The 23030-nt window shown below is 31.7% G+C and overlaps 2 protein-coding genes across 12 annotated transcripts in view; one reads left to right on the top strand and one right to left on the bottom strand.

The window, feature by feature from the left end:
• LOC139513541 (mediator of RNA polymerase II transcription subunit 24-like) overlaps positions 1-13543 on the bottom strand; it is a 43817-nt gene extending 30274 nt beyond the window's left edge. For 2 of the 8 annotated variants that reach the window (XM_071302148.1, XM_071302150.1), the window contains exons 1-7: positions 13495-13543; positions 10682-10890; positions 10161-10243; positions 8936-9048; positions 6836-7062; positions 6100-6223; positions 4693-4852 (exon numbers count right to left, since the gene is read on the bottom strand). In XM_071302148.1, coding sequence (XP_071158249.1) covers positions 4693-4852; positions 6100-6223; positions 6836-7062; positions 8936-9048; positions 10161-10243; positions 10682-10844 — 870 coding nt within the window. In that variant the 5' untranslated portion in view covers positions 10845-10890; positions 13495-13543. Of the gene's footprint in view, positions 1-4692; positions 4853-6099; positions 6224-6835; positions 7063-8935; positions 9049-10160; positions 10244-10681; positions 10891-13376 lie in introns of all 8 variants that reach the window. The other 6 variants (XM_071302149.1, XM_071302155.1, XM_071302154.1 and 3 more) reach the window with 5 other exon arrangements.
• Positions 13518-22635, top strand: LOC139513542 (uncharacterized). Of its 4 annotated transcripts, none has more exons than XM_071302159.1 (8): positions 13518-13646; positions 15272-15367; positions 16078-16447; positions 17349-17837; positions 18586-19288; positions 19914-20647; positions 21425-21838; positions 22367-22635. In XM_071302159.1, the coding sequence occupies exons 1-8, from the start codon at positions 13612-13614 to the stop codon at positions 22397-22399; spliced, it is 2874 nt and encodes a 957-aa protein (XP_071158260.1). In that variant the 5' UTR covers positions 13518-13611; the 3' UTR covers positions 22400-22635. The 4 variants fall into 4 exon arrangements, with proteins under 4 accessions (XP_071158260.1, XP_071158258.1, XP_071158257.1 ...); XM_071302157.1 differs by having other exon boundaries at positions 21425-21860; positions 22389-22635; XM_071302156.1 differs by having other exon boundaries at positions 21425-21912; positions 22389-22635.
• Positions 22636-23030: the final 395 nt, after the last annotated feature.

The raw sequence follows: 23030 nt of genomic DNA, 5'->3' as shown, positions 1-23030 counted from the left end.
CACCTTCTAAAATATAAAGCTTTTAAGAAGTTAGCTAACACCACCGCCGCCGCCGCCGCCGCCGGATCACTATCCCTATGTCGAGCTTTCTGCAAAAAAAGTTGCAGGCTCGACAAAAATCATTAAAGTAATGGTGGTTTCATTGTTCCTCTAGCAAGCAAGCAAAGATAACTTCAATGTTTTGTACAGAATAAAGTGAAGATACTGTTAACTCATGAAAATAATCATAGAAGAGAGAAAAAAAGGTTCAGTGTTCTCCCCAGGCCGCTTTAGCGCTGCGATTTTCCGTTGTATTAAGTTACTCTGCAGAACCAGTCTAATAAATTTTACAAAATGGCGTCTTTGAAAGATCAAAATAAACAAAGATTTCAACATTGACATCTATTTTTTTAATTAAAAGAATATATAGTCATATATGGATGGATATGAGATGAAATAAATTGACCGCATTTCCGACTACACTCACAAACTTGTTTTACGAACTTTGAACAAACGATGATTTTAAAAACGATCAAACACAGGGGTTTGTTTATTTTGTTTGTACAATGAATTTGCCGGGTTTACTCTCCATACGAACCCCGAAAATGAGCAAGTCTTTAAAGTATTAATTATCATCAGTTCGAACTAATAATTGTTTAGTCAGCAATTCTACAATATTGAATTTTACAATTTAAAAACAATTCAGAGGATATGATTAGAAAAACAAACCCCAAGCTGATACTAGACTTAAGAAATTCACTTTCTTGATGTCCAGCTTGGATGAAGCCATTTGAATATTATAAAATGTTAAGGTCAGAAAAATGAGAAATCATTATGCTAAAAAATGTCAAATCCTGTCAAACGTTGTAAGATTAACAGCACACTGCTACAGTGGGTAACAAAACCAAACACAGAAGCTGACAATGACTTTATTGTTGGTCCTACATGTTTTGCAACATCACCTGTTAGTGCTTAGAAATCTCCACATTGGCAGTCTTGTATAGACCCATCATGGAAAAAGACTTCTACTTGGGTTTTATACACAGATTATATGAGGATTATTAGTCCGAGATTACTCTGACGTCCAACAGCTGTTTTGCCAGACAAGCTGGGGCTGTGGGACGGATATAAACAAATGATTTAAAATAGGCAATATCAATGTCTTTACTACAGTAATTCTACCAATAACAGTAAGATTTCGTTTTGACCATTGTCTTATTACACATTTAATTTGTACAATTTTTTCATCATAATTAATTTTTACAATTCTATCAAGATTAACATCAAAGCTTATACCTAGTACCTTAAAACATGTTTCTCCCCATGTAAGGTTTCTATTTTGGCATAATACCTCATTACTATACTTTTTATTTCCTATCCAAATAACTTGTGTTTTAGAAAAATTAATATTTAAACCAGATATATTTCCAAACCAATCTAATTCATTTAATGCTTCATTCAAAGATTCTTCTTTACCATCTAAAATAAGAGATGTGTCATCAGCAAATTGTGAAAGTTTGTGCTCAACTTGCGTAATTGTAATACCATTTATCTTATCATTATTTCGTATTTTTAATGCTAATATCTCAGCACAGAGAATAAAAATATAAGGCGACAAGGGATCCCCTTGTCTACAGCCTCGTTCTATAGAAAAAAATTCTGATAGATGTCCTCCCTGGTTTACAGCTGATTTGATATTGTTATAAAAAACTTTAACCCAATTAATTATTGATTCTCCAAAATTGAACAACTTCAAGACACTGGTTAAAAATTCCCAAGAAATTGAATCAAATGCCTTTTCGAAATCTATGAGCAGCAAAAGTCCTGGAATATCTTTTTCCTCAGTAAATTGCATAATATCATAAATTAAACGAAGATTTTCTCCAATATATCTCCCACTAATAAATCCAGTTTGATCGAAATCTATCAGTTTATCTAAAACTGTTTTAAAGCGTTTTGCTATAACCCCAGAGCCAATTTTATATACTGTATTTAATAAAGATATAGGTCGCCAATTTTTTAAGAAATGTCTAGGCTTATTTCCCTTCGGCAGGCATGTAATGATTCCTTGTTTTTGCGTAACAGATAGTTCACCAATCTCAGTACTGTAGTTCAAGGAGTTTACAACAAAAATTTTCAAATCTTTCCAAAAAAATTTAAAGAACTCTGTGGAGAAACCATCAGATCCTGGTGTTTTATTATTTTTCATAATTTCAATATCAAACCAGCTTCCTCAATTGTTATTTCACCTTCAAGATTTTTTTTCTCATCATCAGTTAGTTTTTTTAATTTTATATCTTTCAATCCTTCTTTAAGTTTACTGAATTTATCTCCCTTTGACTTGTCTTTATTCTTGTACAAATTTTCATAAAAAGATTTTACTTCTTTTAAAATATCTTTTTGTTTTGAAATAACATCTCCATTTTCTTTTTCTACTTTTGGTATTATCTTATTTGTAAATTTTTTTGATTCTAGCCCACAAAAATAGCTAGTAGGTTTTTCACCCTCTTCTACCCATTGTATTCTTGATCGAATTATCTTCCCTTTAATTTTTTCTTTTCTTATATTTTCTAATTCACATTTTTTATTTTCCAAAATCTGTATTGAACCTTCATCTACCTTTTCTTCCAAAATAAGAATTTCATTTCTAAGATCTTTCTCTTGTTTTTCTTTTACCTTTTTCTTATAACTTGAATAAGATATAGTTTTACCTCTAATTTCCATCAACATTGTCTCAAGAAATAAGTGACTATTAATATTAAAATGGAGATCTTCATTATTCATGTCTTCAATTCTATCTATATCATAAATTACATATTGTTTTTTAACTTCTACTATTTTTTCTTTAACAATCTTTATATATTCTGGATCATACAATAATGAATTATTAAATTTCCACAATCCTCTACCTCGATCAAAAGGATTAAATTCTAGATTTAATACAACCATAGAATGATCAGAGCGATAGCTAGGCTCGATATTACAATTTTTCAAACAGCATAGTAAATCTTCAGATAAAAGAAAAAAATCTAGCCTTGCTTGTTTAACCCTTTCACCGATTGCTGCCCAGACAGAAGCTACTCTGAGATGATGGCTTCCCTGGCTACTTTTACTCAAGTGGGAGATCTTCATAATAAATGTCAATAAAAACTTGTTTGTAGTTATTTGTGTATTTATTTCATTCACTAACACCATGTTCACAGTTTTGTTTATGTTTTGATAATTTTTTCTTCATAAAATATTCAAATTTTCAAATTTTCGGCATTATATAGGTGAAATTCTCAAAATTCTGCTCTTTGACCCCAAATCGTAATTTTTTAAACCAAAACGGCAAAATTTTGAAAAATTTTATGAGGCAGTACAAATTCCTCACACTGAACGATGTCCATTCCTAGTGTATTGTACATATAACGACATTTTATGTCAAAAAAGTATACTAGTTTGGCTTCAATTCTTCCATATTCTTTCAAAAAAAATGTTCCCTCATTTCAAATTCTCGTAAATTCCGTAAATTTCCTCTGATTTTGACACGGTTTTCAACAAACGGAAGCGCCATGTTTACACTTTCATCCGGGTATTCATCAAAGAACGATAACTCATGTTTGCACTGTTTTGAGCGGGAAATATAAAAGATGTATTCTGATCCCGGTAAAACAGGACTCGTCGTCAGCTGTCTGAAGCGTGAATCCCGGTAAACCGGGACTCATCGGCGAAAGGGTTAAAGGGGGTTCTTTTTCTCCATGTGAAACGCTTCAAATCTGGGTAAAGTTCACGGAAAGGGTCAATGAGACACCTTTCCTGAATGATTTCTAAAACTTTCTCCCGAGCATTTGGGTTATTTACATGTAAATAATTATAATAGTCTATATCAGGGTTGAGAACAAGATTAAAATCACCACATATCATATAGCTATCATTACCAAAATCATCTATAATTGACATAATTTGATCATAAAATATAGGAGTATCTATATTTGGTCCATAAATAGTTACAAATGTAAAATGTAAAGTATCAACAACTAAGTCTAATACTAAATAGTTACCACCAAAGATAATGACTTTGTATTGTGTAACGATCCAGAAAGCGGTATAATTTTATTAGGATGCGAGGCTAATTTGAAATTTCAGTGTACAATGTCAGAGGAATTTTTTGCTGTTGGTACCTAGTCAATCATTTAGTTGTTATATATAAATAAAAATATATAAAATTGGCGCACTTAGATGATTATTTTATTGGCGCAAATGATACCTATAGTTTTGAAAATTAGGTGGCACAAAAGAGGTATTGGCGCAATTAAGTTGTGGCGCAAATGAGTTACTTTTTGGCGCAAAAAGATATCGCCCGTAATCTCGGACTAGAGGATTTTATATATGAATTTAGAATAGAGAAAAAAATACTCTTCTTCTATATCCAGACAATAACATTAACAAACAAAGGAGTAACTTCCATGAGCATGATGAGGACATTATTACAAGAGAAAACATTAATAGCATAATGTAATAAAAACACATAACAAATCAATAACAAACAAACCGAGCGCTGCGACACAGTTACTGAGAATTGTTGAAAATTACTTGTTTACCACAGCACTATCCAAAAACCCTGGGGAGAACACTGAGGTTGTCTTTAAATCCACTGAGTAGATCTACATCTTAAAGTAAATACTTCTATTATTCTACACTTATATAAGGTTTCATAAACAGAATGGCTACCATGAGTTTCTCTGTAACAGATATCTGTTCTACAAATGGCTGTATATCATTGGTTGGGTTCAGTATGGCTTCTATAGCAACTAACACACTGATGGATGGACATATTGGTAAGGTCGTCACTTCTAATACTGCCTGACTTGGAGGTGCAAATTCTTGTATCCTTAAATTGAATATGAAATGACATATAAAATAGATCTTATCATAAATGATTTATCTTTCATCTGATTAACAGTAATAACATTAAAAAGGGGCAATTTTTTAAAACCAAATGTACATTTTGACAATACAATGTAGGTGTCACGGTACTTGTCTATCCCAAATTCATGTATTTGGTTTTGATGTTATATATATATGTTATATTTGTTATTCATGTGGGATTTTGTCTATGTGTGTTACATTTTATTATTATGTCGTTGTTCTCCTTATATTTAATGCGTTTCCCTCGGTTTTAGTTTGTTACCCCGATTTTGTTTTTTGTCCATGGATTTATGAGTTTTGAACAGCGGTATACTACTGTTGCCTTTATTTAATGATGCTTCAGGTCAAAGAAAAAACTGAAACCAATTTTAAACAATGAAGAAATGATGTAACCGAAAGACTTAAAGTATAGCCAAGCTTGACAAAGAATCAGCTGCAATTATTTGTTTGCACCTGTCCTAAGTCAGGAATCTGATGTTAAGTAGTTGTTGTTTGTTGATGTGGTTCATAAGTGTTTCTCATTTCTTGTTTTATATAGATTAGATCGTTGGTTTTCCTGTTTGAATGGTTTTACACTAGTCATTTTTGGGGCCCTTTATAGCTTGCTGTTTGGTGTGAGCCAATAATGGACAAATATTCAGCAGTATCAATATTCAACTGATTCCATGTGTTCACTAGACCAACTGATCTCTTAATTTCAAGTTAAATAAAAGATTTTTGCATGAATATAACATTCTACTAAGAATAATGCTTATCAATACTCTTAAAATAATCAAATAATAACCTTGATATGTGTTTTGTGGTACTAAGCATTGTGTATAAGTTTATAACATTTCGTACAGGCAAACTAAGGTAAGAGAACGGAAACTGGTTTTGGTATGTGGGGGTGTTAAAAATAATTTACAAAATTCACCACTAGCAGAATCATAAATAATAAATTATCTGTACCCTCAGATTACCAATGTCATGTTATTAAATTCAGAAATTATTGCATGCATTTATTATTGCGGTTTTGTCATTTTTTACTAAAATGTGATTTAAATTTTTGCGATGTTGAGAAAAATCCTTTTTAATTCATATTAAAAATTTCAAAATGCGAGTTTAAATTATTGTGATTATAACCCTGTCACATTTTCCGCAATAATAAAAACATCACAATAATTTCTGAATTTACAGTACTCTGGATGACGAAAAAAATAGTAAACCTACTTTGACAATGAATTTAACATTGCTGTCACTTTCTGTCTAGCTTGGGCTGGTAAAGCATCATTGTGTATCTGACTCAATGTTCCACGTACATTCACTTCGGCTTGTTCAAATTCTCTAAATTTATCTGAAATGAACCAGGCCATAAATATATATATCAAGGAAACAATTTTGGAAATCAATAACCACATGAAAGAGTTATTAAGTTTTGTTATCCTTTTCTTCTTTACACTAGTTTTGATATTTTCTTTTTAAATGTTTTTCAAAAAAAACTATATTTAAATTTACATGTGCTAAACAAGACAAAAGTTGAAAAGTACTACATGTACTATGTAAATTTTATAACTGGTAAAGTACTTGACTTATTTAATTTTTACTCTACTTACTAACATTATAGTAAACATATTTCCTGAAAAAAACCATCAATCAAGCAGTTGGTTGTGACATAACATGAGTAAATCTCATGGATTAGTAGAATGAGCTTAAATACAACTTGGTAGAAAAGTCTATAGTAAAAGGTCAGTGATTAACAATAAAGTAAATACAGTGTAACCTGCCTAATCTGACACCTGAGTATTACATTATTCTGCTTTAACTGACAAACTTTCATGATACAAAAATATGCCTTTACTTGCAGGAAAAATCTGAGTATCCCGACACTCTGCTAAATCCAACATTTTTTTCTGGCCCCCCCAGTGTGTCCGATTTCACAGGTTACACTGTATCAACTCTTACATACCCATGTCATCTGACATAGCCACATATAATAATGCTTGTACTGTTGGTAATTCTATTATTTTCTGTATAGCTGTACTAGCTCTGTCAATGATAGAGATGTATTCCTGCTGTGGTTGCCTCGTCTCCTTTACTCTCTGTTGTGATTGTAATATACCTATCAGTAACCAGTGAATGGTACTTTGCAAACAGCGGCAAGTGGTAAGACCATTATCCATACTTGCAACAAAACTAAAAATAAAATAATTTTCAAATGTTTATAATGCTTTAAACATAAGGCTTTTATTACATTGGTTGCAATTAATTACATTGATTTCCCAGTGACATGTGTTGTTCGGTCACTTGTTGAATATATTTTTCTATGTGAATACTTCTATTAGTTATTCGATAATTATTTTTTCTTATTTAAATCGTAAAATAACAGTGTTTTTTTCATATTCTTTGTTACATAATCAAAACAAAATAAGTTGTCACTAGCCATAATGGAGGAATATAAATATTGACCATGAAAGAAGATGTACAATGTACATGTAAGCCTAACCAACTATTTCTACTTTTTTTATTTCAGTCTAGGTAATGGCATTTATAGTTTAATATATCTACAATATGAATGAAATTTAATAAGTTTACTTTTGTTTTTATTGATATCTGATGAAGAATTAGCATACAAATAATTTTAATCATGACTTAGACTGTCTTAAAAGGGATGCAAATAATATTGTTTTTCTATTTCTTTCAATGAATATGGTAACTAAAAGTTTAATCAGTAGTGTATGGGAAACAACCCTTACTGAAAATCTGACATTGGTCTATAAGCAGTAACAAATAAATAATTCTGAAACAAAGCTAGCCTATTTTCCCTTTGCAGTATAGGTTAGGATAATAGGGATGTTGGTCAATGAGTCAAACAACCAAAACTATGTAAAAACTAAAATAGAGGTTGTGAGTTTGAGTTCCCTACAATGCAGGTGCATACAGTGAATAAGACCAGCAGTTTTCTTACCGCAGGTCTGTGTTTTTTTTCTGAGTGATCTTGCTTTCTCAATAAAAATAAACAGATTGCCATGAAATAGCTAACACAAGAGTGCACACGCTGAAATGTCTCGCCTTCTTTACTAATCATTGATATTGTATTGATAGTCCTAAATATAAAGCTTTATCACAACTGTCACATAAACTTAGCATAAACCAAGAAAACTCAACATTGACCAATGAACCATGAAAATGAGGTTAAGGTCAGATGAACTATGCCAGGCAGCCATGTACAGCTAAGAATTCTTCCATACAACAAATATAGTTGACCTTTTGTTTATAGTTTAAGAAAACAGACCAAAACACAAAAACTTAACATGGAGCAATGAACCGTGAAAATGAGGTCAAGGTCCAATAAAACTTATGTGACTGACATAAAGATTAGAAAACACTTCCATACACCAAATATAGTTGACCTATTGCATACAGTATTAGAAGATAAGAAAAAAACTCAAAAAGTTAACTTTGACCACTGAACCATGAAAATGAGGTCAAGGACAGATGACACCTGCCAGTTGGACATGTACACTTTACAGTCCTTCCATACCCAGAATATACTAAACCTATTGTTATAGTAACTGAGATCTGGACTTGACCACCAAAACTTTACCTTGTTCACTGATCCATGAAATGAGGTTGAGGTCAATTGAAAACTGTCTGACATGCATGAGGACCTTGCAAGGTATGCACATACCAAATATAGTTATCCTATTACTTATAATAAAAAAGAATTTAACATTACAAAAAAATCTTAACTTTTTTTTCAAGTACTCACTGAACCATGAAAATGAGGTCAAGGACATTAGACATGTGACTGACGGAAACTTCGTAACATGAGGCATCTATATACAAAGTATGAAGCATCCAGGTCTTCCTAATTTTTAAATATAATGCTTTTAAGAAGTTAGCTAACGCCGCCGCCGATTCACTATCCCTATTTCTGCAACAAAAGTCGCAGGTTTGACAAATACACTGGTGTTTAACACCAATCAATCTATATCTTATACAATTCAAATGTATCTGCAGACAATGGCTACATTTTCTACCATTTGAGCTACATATGATAGAATACCTGAAATTTGTGGCAATATTTTCCACCATATTGATGAGACCTAGTATACAGTAAGGTTTAGAGAATTCATCATATTTTGTTATAAGTCCTAATGCAGTATTGTAAGGTATAACCTGAAAATAAACAATCACATAAGTGAATATTATGGTGAATCTGAATTCATAATATTCATTTGTATAAACTTTTTTTTTTTTAATTTTATGTATTGGGTTAATTTCTCCTCTTGAAAATCTCTTGACATACTTGATCTTTCCAAGGAATTGTCATACTTATAAAGGACCTTCTATGAAAGTAAAATAATGTGTTAGAGAACCTGACACTCACTGTTATTATTGGCTTAAAACAATAAAGGAAAAAAATATGCTTTCAAATCACCAGGGTATTTGAATAATACATATACATGCTTGAAATGTTAAAATTTAACAGAATACAAATGATTAGTAGTTATTTTGTTGTCTTAACTCTCACTTACCCTATCATTCTGTACTGTTCCCACTTATTTACATATATTTAATGTACTGGTACATAGACACATGACAGAGATAATTGATATGACAGGAATCATTCCAAATCAATGAAGCTTCTTTTAAGAGATGTATATATAAAATATAATAAATAAGGAAACATGGCCTGGTAACAATATGAATTTAAATGACACAACTATCCATCCAAGTCATGGGGGTGAACAACTATAGGTCACCATACAACTTTGAGCAAAACCCAAACTGTATAGTAAGCTGAAAAAGGCCCTAGATTGACACAATATGAAACAATTTAAAAGAAAAAAAGGTGAAACATACTTTAAACCAAATTTTTTTCGCAGATACTTTAATTCGCGTTTAGCCCTTTTGATTCCATTTCGCGGTAATTTAATTTCGGGATTTTCTAACTAACTTGATGTAGTTAAATAAGGAAAGATGCAAGTTTTACATATCCAAGATGATTTAAATTCGCACTATTTTTCTACTCGAGAAAGTCGCAAAAATAAATCGCTTGCGAAATTTAGTTGGTTTACAGTAATCAAACATTGTAATTTCTACTGTTTTCAAATATATACAGGTTAAGATTCATGTGGACCCTTTGACTAAAATGGCCGTATTTTCACCTCAAAATTTACTCGGAGTACAGACAAACCTGCACATCTGTAAAAATTTTCAGGCATAGCATAGCCATAGGGTCCACATGAACCTTAATCTTTTTAAAAGATAATTTTATACAAATATACCTGAGAAGTAACACTGTGCTTCAGGTATGATAAAATCAGATTATTTGGATTTGGTCCAACTAAGGCTTGCTGCATTAAAATCTCTATAAATATATTAATAAGATAAGTGTTATGATAACATTAGGCAAACAACATAAAATTACATCAACTGCTCAAAAAATGTATACATTGTACCAGTAAGGATATAAGCTTTCATTGAATCAGATTATTAAAATTTATTCTTATATGGCCAATGCACATTCTTTACATGCTTTATGACTATAAGAAGTAAGGAAAATAAATGACAAACATGCAATAATTCTACACAATTAATTATATAAATGGATGTCATATTTACATGGTGAGTATTTTTAAAGTACAATTCATATTTGTGAGTACAATAACTCACATAAAACTTTTAAGTGAATCTCAATCTTAAACTTCTATTAAACATTGTCTCTTTTCTGTATTAAGGGTTAATGAATATACATGAGTACCTGACAACTAAACATAAGGTTTTTTCTTCAATTTTATCGACATACCTGCCAATTCTTTTGCTTCTCCAGGTACATCAAGCAACATCTTCTTTAACATAACTCCCCAATGGTTATCCTGCCAACGCTCTCTCCATGCTCTCATCAACAATGTCTTTACTTTGTTACAGAATATACTGCCTTTTGATTGGTTAGAACTAGTTTGTTCCATTTTCTTCTCATGTATGAACAAAAGGAGCAATGGGGTATACCTCAACCTACATAGTATAAAAACATATGTTCATGAAATATACAATGTACCTTTCATTGATTGAGATTCATTGCATCTGTTAAAAGTTGGTGCATAATACATGTACATGTATATTACACATGTACTAACTAACTTCTTTACAATTCATTGCACATTAACTTTGTATAGATCTATACTGGTAAACTTTTCCTCCATAAAAAAAAAATTCCATAAATGATAACTTTAGTAATAACAACCAGATGCTCCGCAGGGCGCAGTTTTATACAACCGCAGAGGTTGAACCCTGAACGGTTGGGGCAAGTATGGACAAAACATTCAAGCTGGATTCAGCTCTAAATTTGTATTGTGATTAAATAGTTGACACAGCATAGGTTTCTGACACAGAATGAATGGGGTCTAATGAACTTAAAATATTTTTTTTGCCTTTGAGCAATTCACTATGCTGTTGAATATTAATCCTCTCAAAAAAATGTTTGAAGAAATTTTCTTTTTATTTATGAAATCTGAAATGAGAAAAATTTAACCCCCCCCCCCCCCCATTTTTTTTCACATCCCCCTTTCCCTTTTTCCAAAACTGATCTTAATTCAAATTTCTAATGGAGTTTGCAACAATAACTACTCATTTAAATATGTACATCATAAAATATTAAAATGTAAAATAAAGTGCTTGTTATCACTGAATGGTAAAGATTGTTTTAATTCAGCAGTTGGTAGTCAAAGTGAATATACATTGTATATTGTATAAAACAATGATTTAAGTTAATTTAACTACTATTCTGGACAAAGAAAGATAACTCCAATTGAAAATTTCTTGCTATTGCACAATATTGTGCAATTAGATATTTCTTGCTATTGCACAATACTGTGCAATTGAAAATACTGTGCAATTGAAGATTTCTTGCTATTGCTGAATACTGTACAATTGAAAATTTCTTGCTATTGCACAATACTTAATATAATAATTTTGGATCCTGATTTGAACCAACTTGAAAACTGGGCCCATAATCAAAAATCTTAGTACATGTTTAGATTCAGCATATCAAAAAAGCCCAAGAATTCAATTTTTGTTGAAATCAAACTTAGTTTAATTTTGGACCCCTTGGACTTTAATGTAGACCAATTTGAAAACAACCAAAAATTAAGAATCTACATACACAGTTAGATTTGGCATATCAAAGAACCCCAATTATTAAATTTTTGATGAAATCAAACAATGTTTAATTTTGGACCCCAATTTGGACCAACTTGAAAACTGGACCAATAATCAAAAATCTAAGTACATTTTTATATTCAGCATATCAAAGAACCCCAAGGATTCATTTTTTGTTAAAATCAAACTAAGTTTAATTTTGGACCCTTTGGAACTTAATGTAGACCAATTTGAAAACGGGACCAAAAATTCAGAATCTACATACACAGTTAGATTCGGCATATCAAAGAACCCCAATTATTCAATTTTTGATGAAATCAAACAAAGTTCAATTTTTGACCTTTTGGGCCCCTTATTCCTAAACTGTTGGGACCAAAACTCCCAAAATCAAACCCAACCTTCCTTTTATGGTCATAAACTTTGTGTTTAAATTTCATAGATTTCTATTTACTTATACTAAAGTTATGGTGCGAAAACCAAGAATAATGCTTATTTGGGCCCCTTTTTGGCCCCTTATTCCTAAACTGTTGGGACCTCAACTCCAAAAATCAATCCCAACCTTCCTTTTGTGGTCATAAACCTTGTGTTTACATTTCATTGATTTCTATTTTCTTATACTAAAGTTATTGTGCGAAAACCAAGAATAATGCTTATTTGGGCCCTTTTTTGGCCCCTAATTCCTAAAATGTTGGGACCAAAACTCCCAAAATCAATCCCAACCTTCCTTTTGTGGTCATAAACCTTGTGTTAAAATTTCATAGATTTCTATTCAATTTTACTAAAGTTAGATTGCGAAAACTAAAAGTATTCGGACGACGACGACGCAGACGACGCCAACGTGATACCAATATAGGACCATACGGTCATATAAAAATGTGACCATAGTAGAAGGATGCCTCACTAGCACTATCATCTATGCCGTTACAGATTGACGAACAAATGGATGCACAGACCGAAAAAAGTAATGCCCCTAGCTGGGGCATAATAATAAAAAAAATTTATGGCAAACTATTCCAACATATCTGACAAAAAAGAATTCAGGTTCTGACATGTAATAAAAGAGCAGTCTGATCACAATTTTTACAACTTTTTGCTGTAATTTTAATACTTTTTGCATCATATGTAAACAAGCAAGAATTGCAATGTACCATAATTTTTGTTATGATATGTACCTGACCTTCATACATGTACCTGACCTGTCCCAAGTCAGGAGCCTGTAATTCAGTGGTTGTCATTTGTTTAAGTGTTAGGTCTAGATACATATACTATGACAGATCATGACAAATAATTTATATTTCAAAGTTATTCACTGGCTAGAGGACTTTTATCCGAGTTGTGCCAACCTGATTGTGTGAGTGCTTCAGCCGAATTATACTCATGCAGATCTGATTAAGTTCCAATGCTTAAAATGCATGCATTTGTGATATTGTGACAGAAATGCATTAAATTTTGATTTCTTACAATAAAGAAAAAAAATCCCGGAAGTATCTAACCTAAAAGCTTGTTCAATGTCGGACTGGACTCAAAAGTTAACTTCCGGTACTAAATTCTAAAAGATGATGTTTTGAAAGTGAAGCGATGGAAAATAGTGGTTTAACTGAAGATAATTCTATGTATGGAACCTTAGTTCTGATTATAACAAATGAAAACAAACGTTAAAAATCATATGAAAAGAGATTAATTCATTAAATCAATACAAAGCACATAAAACCAAACAAAAACACAAACATTACAAAGTACAGATCTAACTTTTAGACTAGAGCAAGGACGTATATCTAATATACGTCCTTGACTAGAGTAAGAGTACATGTACTTCAGACAGTCAGTTACTGACTTCTGGTCAGTTTAGTACCTGGTCAAATCGGCACTCATTATTGCCATTGTTGGTCATTTTATAGCTAACAATGCTGTATGTTTGCTCATTGTTGAAGGTTAATATTTACTTTTATTTTATGGAGAAGCCTCCTGTTTTTTTTTAACAGAGTTAGTAAATCTATCAATTACTAAGTCAACTCCTTACCGGAAGAAGACAGTGACCTATTGTTGTTAATTTATGTGTCATTTAGTCTATTGTGGAGAGTTGTCTCTGACATCAAAATAGCAATCATGAGAATCCGGGTCGGTTCGCCCTTAAACACATTTATGCCTATTCACATTCCTCCTATACTGTACGTTCGCCCTCAAGTCTGTGTAAAGTAAGTAAGTAAGTAAGTAAATTTTATTTAGAGTCGGCATATATATACACAATAACAGAGAAAACATGTGCACCCTGTTGATTGGTTTTAAATGTTAAATAATTTGTATTCAAGTTTTAATGGTGTTAATAAGTACAGATAACTTAAATAATTTGTATTCAAGTTTTGGAAAGTGTATTTGCTATATAATCATGATAATCAGTTGTTTTCATTGTTTTGAAATAAGGTGGGAATTTTTCTGACAATATTTTTTTTGGTGTTAAATAAATCTTCATCACATTTTGGTTAGTGTATTGCTATAACTATTTTTCATTGTTTCAAAATAAACTGATCATGAGCTCAAACATGTCAAAGGGGCAAAGCTGTTAAAAACAATTGACTTTCAGGTTTTTTTTTACATTTCAAATCTTTCAATTGTATTATTTTACTCATACCAAGCTAAATACATGCACTAAGGCAAGTTAAAACAACATTTATGATTTTCAAACACACAGCAATAACACCAAATTTAGCTTATTTATCATGTGCGAACGGACCAAAGGGGCAAACCTGTAGGGAGCGAAAGTGTATTTGGCGCAACCATCATACATTTTCATCTTTTTATAGATTGGAGTTCATTTTAAGGTTCATCATAACAAATGGACAATAATATTTGTATATACAACTGAAAAACTACTCTGATTACAGACTAACCTGTCCAGTCTGAAAAGTTTTCCGGCCTAGCATCAACTAGATATAAAAGTTAACAACCCTTGGTGGGAATTTTTGTTCATTCCTGGATAAGATGTTTTATTTAACGAGATTGGTTACTGCATTGTAGTTTGGCATACTCAAAAGTTTCTGTATTTTGTGGTTTGGCATGCTGAACTTCTGTTTTAAGTCTTTCAAGCGTTACCACTGAAGAATGATTTAATTTATTTTTCTTAAATAGACCAAATTTGAGAATGTTTAGATATATATACATGTAAGTTGGAGAATATCTTTTATTTTCATATTTACATACATGTACATTAATTTACTTCTACATATATTTGTAAATATAGCCCACAAGAAGGCCATGGCCAGACTACAGCTGGACTGGAAGTTATAAACATCCCACTGCTACATGTAGATGGAAGCAATAATATAGCCCTTACAAGGTAAATATGATAACTTGAATTTAGAAATGTTATATAGTTAACAGTAGTAGTAGTTATGAGCCTCCTATATGTACATGCTGTATACAGATTCTTATAAAATTATACAGTCTCAACAATATGTGTATGGTATTCTAGAGATAGTACACACAACTATACAGGACTGGAATCCTGGTTCATCTGACCATTACCTCATTATAATAATAATATTTATAATGTTAAGTTTATGTGATACTTGTTGTAAAACCATTATGTTACATATACTTTCAACATAACTTTAATGATAAGTAAAACAGGTGAGACAGTTCAGCGCATGAACTCTTGTGATAATTGTCATGCTGATTTGTGTAATTTATTTAAGGTGGTACCCAACACCTTCACTAAAATTAACTTGGCTCGTTTAATTTTCATAAAATTTTGGCATAGTATTTGCTTTGACCCTTTGACAAAAATGTAAAAATTTCAAAAAATTTGAACCAACCATTTTATCAGAAAAATTACACTGGTTATATAGCAGTTTGACAAACACTAATTTTGATCATTGAGAAGCTTAATATTCCCTTAACAACACAACGTAATTAAAACGTTTAGCTGATTTTACAGAGTTATCTCCCTGTAGTGTAAGGTACCACCTTAATTTTATCATTTATGAAAAATTGCATGTTCTGTAAGTAAAAGTACTGCATTATAAATGTACTTTTGTATTTTTGCAGGCTGCTTGCCCAGCATGGTATTACCCTACAGACTGGTCTTAGTGATGTTCAAAATGGACAGCTTCTGTCTGTTAATGGTGTAGAATCATTATCACAAAACAACATTGAAGCATCAAGTCTTATTGAAAGTACCAATCAGATTGTATTCACCTCATCAGGAAATGTGGATAATCAAATTTCAACCAATGATGGTCTCCCTATTGTTGGTAATCAAATGTTGTGTGTTCCCAACATGACCCAAACATTGACCTTTGTCACTGACTACATGCCAGATGTGGTTGCGAGTGGCAATGTGCCATCTGATAATTTTCGCAATAACATAAGTCTACAATATAGAATACAGTCATATGAACCTTATGAGGAAAAGAAGGTAAATAAAATTCAATTCTGGTTTATTGCCTCGTCTGCAATGAAAAATAAAAATAGGTTTTAATATAATATGTAGCTTTTGGTAAAATCCTGATATCAGCTTACATGTTAGAGATTTTTATGCCCCACCTACGATAGTAGGGGGGCATTATGTTTTCTGGTCTGTGCGTCCGTTTGTCCGTCCGTCCGTTCGTTCGTCCGTCTGTCCCGCCACAGGTTAAAGTTTTTGGTCAAGGTAATTTTTGATGAAGCTGAAGTCCAATCAACTTGAAACTTAGTACATATGTTCCTTATGATATGACCTTTCTAATTTTAAAGACAAATTAAACTTTTGACCCCTATTTCACGGTCCATTGAACATAGAAAATGAAAGTGCGAGTTTCAGGTTAAAGTTTTTGGTCAAGGTAGTTTTTGATGAAGTTGAAGTCCAATCAACTTGAAACTTAGTACAAATGTTCCCTATGATATGATCTTTTTAATTTTAACGCCTAATTATATTTTTTACCCATTTTCACGGTCCATTGAACATGGAAAATGATTGTGCCAGTGGGGCATCCGTGTACTTTGGACACATTCTTGTTTTTCATCCTTGACCTCTTCTTAAACAGAGGTTAAAATTTGAAAACTTGATGATTCTGAAGGCTATGTTTGAGTAATAGTCACCAGGAACATAAAATATAAATGTAAATTGAAGGTGAAGGTGAACAATGCCATTTGTTGTTGATGATTTACTTACTGATTGTTTAGTCAAGTAACAATCACTGAATTATGTGAAAAAAGTTATTGATGAAAAAACAGTTACCTAATATATTCCCTTTATTAGTTTACATTGTAATCATATAATTTTAATATGTAAAGCAAATTGAAGGCACTCAAAATATTTCTACTTTTTTTCTCTTCAGATATTTTCACATGTAGTTGCGTTTTTGTCAGAGGACATATGTGCTGAGATGTTTACCAACCATTCTGGTTACTTAGACCAGTTAGAAAAAGGTGATGTGTTCCAAATTACAAAACAAGAAGAAAGTTATACTGTTGCTGGAGAGTTATGGTCCTTGTTAATGCTTCAGAAAAGACTACAGACATTATTAAGAACTGGTAAAAAGCAGTCAGCAGAATACAAGAAAAGGGAATTCTGTAACAAATGTGTTCAGACTGAGAAACCTAAGACAACTGATACTGCTGTTCAGACTAACTATCCAATCAAAAAACAAGGATTAGTCAACTGTGGTACCATGTGTGAAATTCTCCTGCCATCTGTCACAGCTTTTGGGCGGGAAATAAAACAATCTGGGAGGTATAACACTAATAGTTCTACATTCCTCTCTCATTCTGTTGATGAAGACATGGATGAGGAATATACACCTAGGACAAGCAGAAGAAAGAGAAAGGTAATTATATCCAATCTTTCTTGTACATGCGGAATATGGTAATTTGCATTTACAATTATGGTAGATAGCTATATAGGCAATGTCCAGAAGTATATATATTTGTACCAATATTTAAAGGCAAAATATGATAAAACTACAAAATGTACAAACATAAAAGTATCAGTAAATTAGATTTAAAAAAAACTAACATTAATTGTTAAGTGTACATGTACTGTAATTAAACATTGAATGTGTCCCAATACAAGCATTGTTCTGTCAGAAAATGTCAATATGTACATGTATGAAGAGAGAACCACTGAGTGTATCATGCTGTTTATACACCACTGTAGCCATTTCATGTCATTGATTGCAATCCAGTTCAACAAATTATGATTTTGCTGTAAGCATGATTATTTGAGTACACATTCAAATTTTTAATTCATTTATTACTATAGAAAAATTTGCAAACTACTGTAAAAGCAGTAAAAGTTTTTGTGAAGGATTTAGTTTCGTTTATTTCGTGGAACGAATATTATTATATCCACAAAATTAAATCCCCATGAAAATTTATATAGAGACAAAACCATGAAGTTTTAACCCCAAGTTAAAGAACATATTATTGATACAATGTCATAATCAAGGATCCTGAAATATGTCATTCATGCATGTCTGATTTTAAAAAGAAATGACTAAAATATTTATGTTTTTTTAAACACATTTATAATTCTGAATTTTAACAATTTCAAACCTCTGTTATAAATATTTGTAGATACCTAAACGAGCTGCAACAGCCTATGAACATAGTGATATAAAGATAAAAAATGACAAGGTCAAACAAAGTCAGAGGATAGTTGTTGTACAAGATGATACTGTTACTGTCAAAGACTGTAATACAAAACCAAATAGGTCCACCAAACAACCTGTTTTGGCAGACACGAAGACACAGATGAAAAGCATTACAAACAATCAAGAAATAATAGCAGAGCCTGATGCTAGTATTCATGCAACAAATGGGAAGAAAAATTTTAACAATGAGACAGGCCAGAAAATATCAATTCCAGGTACAAATGAAAATAATACTATGGAATGTTTTAGTACACAGCCAGTTATTGATACTAATTTACTGGATAATTATCAGTCTATAGGAACTGATATGGAAGAAAACAATGACCTCGTACATAACTATGAGTCACATGACAATTTATCTGCCAACACAAATACATGCAATGATGTTGCATTTATCCATTCAGAACCTACAAAATCTACTGGAGAAGTCTTTACAACTTCAGCTAGTGATTATACATCTATTACATCAGAAGACAGTTCAGAGGAGAATGATATAGCAAATGGAACCAGTCTACTTGATGAGCCCAATTCTATACAGAATAATTTAGGTAGTACCAGACTAAACACCTTACCTCAGGAAGATCAAATTCAAGCTGCACTTAGAGCTAGTCAAATTTGTTTTGAAGGTAGGTCAAAAGTTGGAAAGACTTGTAGTAAAAAAAAAAGTTGAAATGACATTTTTTTTTTTAGTTAAACTGTATAAATGGTTTACCTGCATAAATATAGAAAGATGTGGTATGAGTGCCAATGAGACAACTCTCCATCCAAGTAACAATTTATAAAAGTCATTATAGGTCGAGGTACAGCCTTCAACAAGGAGCCTTGGCTCACACTGAACAGTAAGCTATAAAGGGTCCTAAAAATTCCTAGTGTAAAACCATTCAAACTGGAAAACCAACGGTCTAATCTATATAAAATCAAGAAATACTTATGAACTACATAAACAGACGACAACTATTGTACATCAGATTCCTGACTTCGGACAGGTGCAAACATGTGCAGGGAGATTAAACGTTTTAATGGTACCAAACCATCTTCTTTACCTACATGTATGTTTATAAAATTTTGCAGCATAGAAATGGAAAAAGATGTTTATACATGTAGCTTTGATGTAACATTTCTTCTGGACTTTTATCAGACAAAAAGTTTGTTTTAAAATTAGTAATGAAGTACGTAGAATATCAAACCAATAGTTAATCAATTAGTGATGCAGAATAAAATTAACTCTATTTAAATTTTTTTTTCTGACAGAAGTTCCAGAATTGCAACCATCCAAGTCAAAAACAAATACAAAAAAGAAATCAAAGAAAGATTATGAAGCTGCAACACCTTTCAAGTTCTTTTGTGATAAGTGTTCATTTAAATCAAAACGTCACAGTCATTTAATTAAACATTTAAAATTCCATGAAACTGTTAGAAAAATGTTTTATTGTAAACAATGTAACTACAAGACAATCCGTAATGGGGCACTTCGACGTCATGAAATGTCACACAGTTCAAATGTGATGCATTGTAATCAATGTAAGTACACTACAGATGATTTCATTAGTCTTGATCGGCATATGAAAATCAAACATGATTTGGCCATATCAAAAAAGAAAAAGAAAACTATTTATAAATGTCCCAAATGTGATTACTCTTCAATGATGCCTTCACGTTATGCTGCTCATCTTAGACTCCACAAAGACCTGAGTGGTTCAGGGAGTAGTGACATCATGTTAGCCTTACAACAGTTTGAGGAGAAGCCTGAAGAACAGCAGACTTTCCAGTGTACCCTCTGCTCATATAAATCAATCAGGAAAGAACATCTAGTACGACATGTCAACAATGTACATACTGATCATAGACCTTTCTTATGTGATATATGTGGTCAGTCATTTAAAAGGAAGGATGCTCTCTCACAACATAAAATTACCCATGTTGATAAACTAAACAGGAACTATGCTTTCCACTGTACAGTATGTAAGAAGCCTTTCAGATCAAAGGTAAGTTTATTTTTAATACTATTAATTGCGAAATTATAACTGGTACATGTATTTAAAATTTTGATATTTGAAAAATTAACAAAAATGTGAGTTTGATTATTTGGAGATTTTAAAATAAGTTTCATATAGAAATAGAAATCAGATTTCAGAATTATTGCAAATCTCAATGAATTACAATATTTGCATTAATAATAACCTCGCAATAGTTATGATAATATGCAGTAACCCACTGACTTGGATGAACAAACTGAAATTTTAGCAATACAAACTCCCTATGAAACTTAGTCATATCAAATATTTTCGTACACAACAAATACTTTATATCATAATTGATTACAAATGAGTTTGTGTGGATCACATGACACATTGAAATAATACCAGGTATTTAAATCAGACAGAAAAAAACTTTAAAAAAAAGGGAGATAAGATGATAAGACTGAAACTATCAGGTGTAAAAAAACACTGTAAAAAATGTTTTTTTCAAAGGATGTTGAGAAAAAGACCTTGTGAAAAACCAAATGGGGGAATCAAAAACAATCACAGTAATGAGTTTCATTTCTATTTGATACATTTAGAAAACTTAATCAGCGGTCATGAAAGTCGTTGAACTAGTACAAAAGTTAGGTATGTACATATATATTTTAGAGTTGTTAGAAGGATATTTGTGAAACAACCTGAAATCTAGGCTTTGGTTGTCGTCAGAAGGTGCACAACTGTAACTTTTTATTTCTACAGGGTAATATAAAGTGAAATTTTAAAATATATAATTTTTTTCAGACTCACTTGAACGAACACATGGCTATGCATTCTAATATCCGTCAGTATCTATGTGATATATGTGGAACTTCATTTAAGACAAAATCTTGTCAACAGAAACATATAAAATCAATTCATCATAATCCAAGATCTTTTGAATGTAATTCATGTTTGAAAAGGTTCAACACAAAGTTTGCATTGTTACGACACCTTCGAATCCATGAGAAGCCAACAAACCTGATAACGACTCAGAGTGTTTCCAATGTAGAGACAGTCGTACCTCAGATCTTTCAGACACTTGATTCACAACCTGCTACTTTAGTACAGGATATCATCACAACAGATGGCCAAGTTTTTGAAACAACAGAAGACAATTTACAACAAGTCTTACTTAAAACTAATGACTCAAATGAGAGTGCAACAGCTATAATGTACCTTCCAACTAGTCTGCAACCAGGTTGTTTTTAATTCAACAGCTATAATGTACCTTCCAACTAGTCTGCAACCAGGTTGTTTTTAATTCAAATGAGAGTGCAACAGCTATAATGTACCTTCCAACTAGTCTGCAACCAGGGTGTTTTTAATTCAAATGAGAGTGCAACAGCTATAATGTACCTTCCAACTAGTCTACAACCAGGTTGTTTTTAATTCAAATGAGAGTGCAACAGCTATAATGTACCTTCCAACTAGTCTGCAACCAGGTTGTTTTTAATTCAACAGCTATAATGTACCTTCCAACTAGTCTGCAACCAGGTTGTTTTTAATTCAAATGAGAGTGCAACAGCTATAATGTACCTTCCAACTAGTCTACAACCAGGTTGTTTTTAATTCAAATGAGAGTGCAACAGCTATAATGTACCTTCCAACTAGTCTGCAACCAGGTTGTTTTTAATTCAACAGCTATAATGTACCTTCCAACTAGTCTGCAACCAGGTTGTTTTTAATTCAACAGCTATAATGTACCTTCCAACTAGTCTACAACCAGGTTGTTTTTAATTCTGATTCTTTTTCATTATTCAGATTCAAGAAAAATAAACTACATACCATGTCTGTTCAATAAGATTTTTTTAATTTTGGTATTAACAAATTTGCATATTATTTTAACTGATTACAAAAATCTCTAATTACTATATCATAGGTAATTGCTGGTCATGTAGACCAGAAACCAAGTATAAAACTGGTAAATTGATGTATGAATGTCAAAGGATGAGTACAATAAAGTTAGTTATTTATTAAGGTTTAGTTTGATTTATTACATGTATTATCCTCTAACTGGGCAGCAATTGTTATTTTTCACTGTGTTTCCTATAATAAAACTTATGTTATTTGTATCATAATTATATATTTCGTTTCAAGTCAGAATCAAGTTTTCAAAGCGAGACACAAGCAATTTTAAATGCAGGAAGATTTGTCATAATAGATCTTGGTAGTTCTTGATAAGTTCTGCCTGAAATATTTCCAATCTTTGAAAAGTTTACCCATTCTCTGGAAACAAACTATTTCGTCACTATTTTCTCAAGTACTATAGAACAAGTTGAGGCTATACATTGTATATTGCATTCAGCTTGTCTGTTTATCCAGTAAATATTTTTGTCACATTTTTCTCAAATAATAAAGTACAGGATGA

This window comes from Mytilus edulis, chromosome 2 (genome assembly GCF_963676685.1).
Source record: "Mytilus edulis chromosome 2, xbMytEdul2.2, whole genome shotgun sequence".
Classification (NCBI taxonomy): domain Eukaryota; kingdom Metazoa; phylum Mollusca; class Bivalvia; order Mytilida; family Mytilidae; genus Mytilus; species Mytilus edulis.
Note: the sequence above shows the minus strand (reverse complement) of the source record. Positions and strands in the feature narration are given on the sequence as shown.

Excerpts from the sequence above, each read along its gene's own strand:
- LOC139513542 (XM_071302159.1), top strand. The coding sequence starts at position 13,612 with ATGGAAAATAGTGGTTTAACTGAAGATAATTCTAT. Across the intron at positions 13,647-15,271 it reads TTAACTGAAGATAATTCTAT|CCCACAAGAAGGCCATGGCC; the intron begins GTATGGAACCTT and ends TTGTAAATATAG. Across the intron at positions 17,838-18,585 it reads CAAGCAGAAGAAAGAGAAAG|ATACCTAAACGAGCTGCAAC; the intron begins GTAATTATATCC and ends AAATATTTGTAG.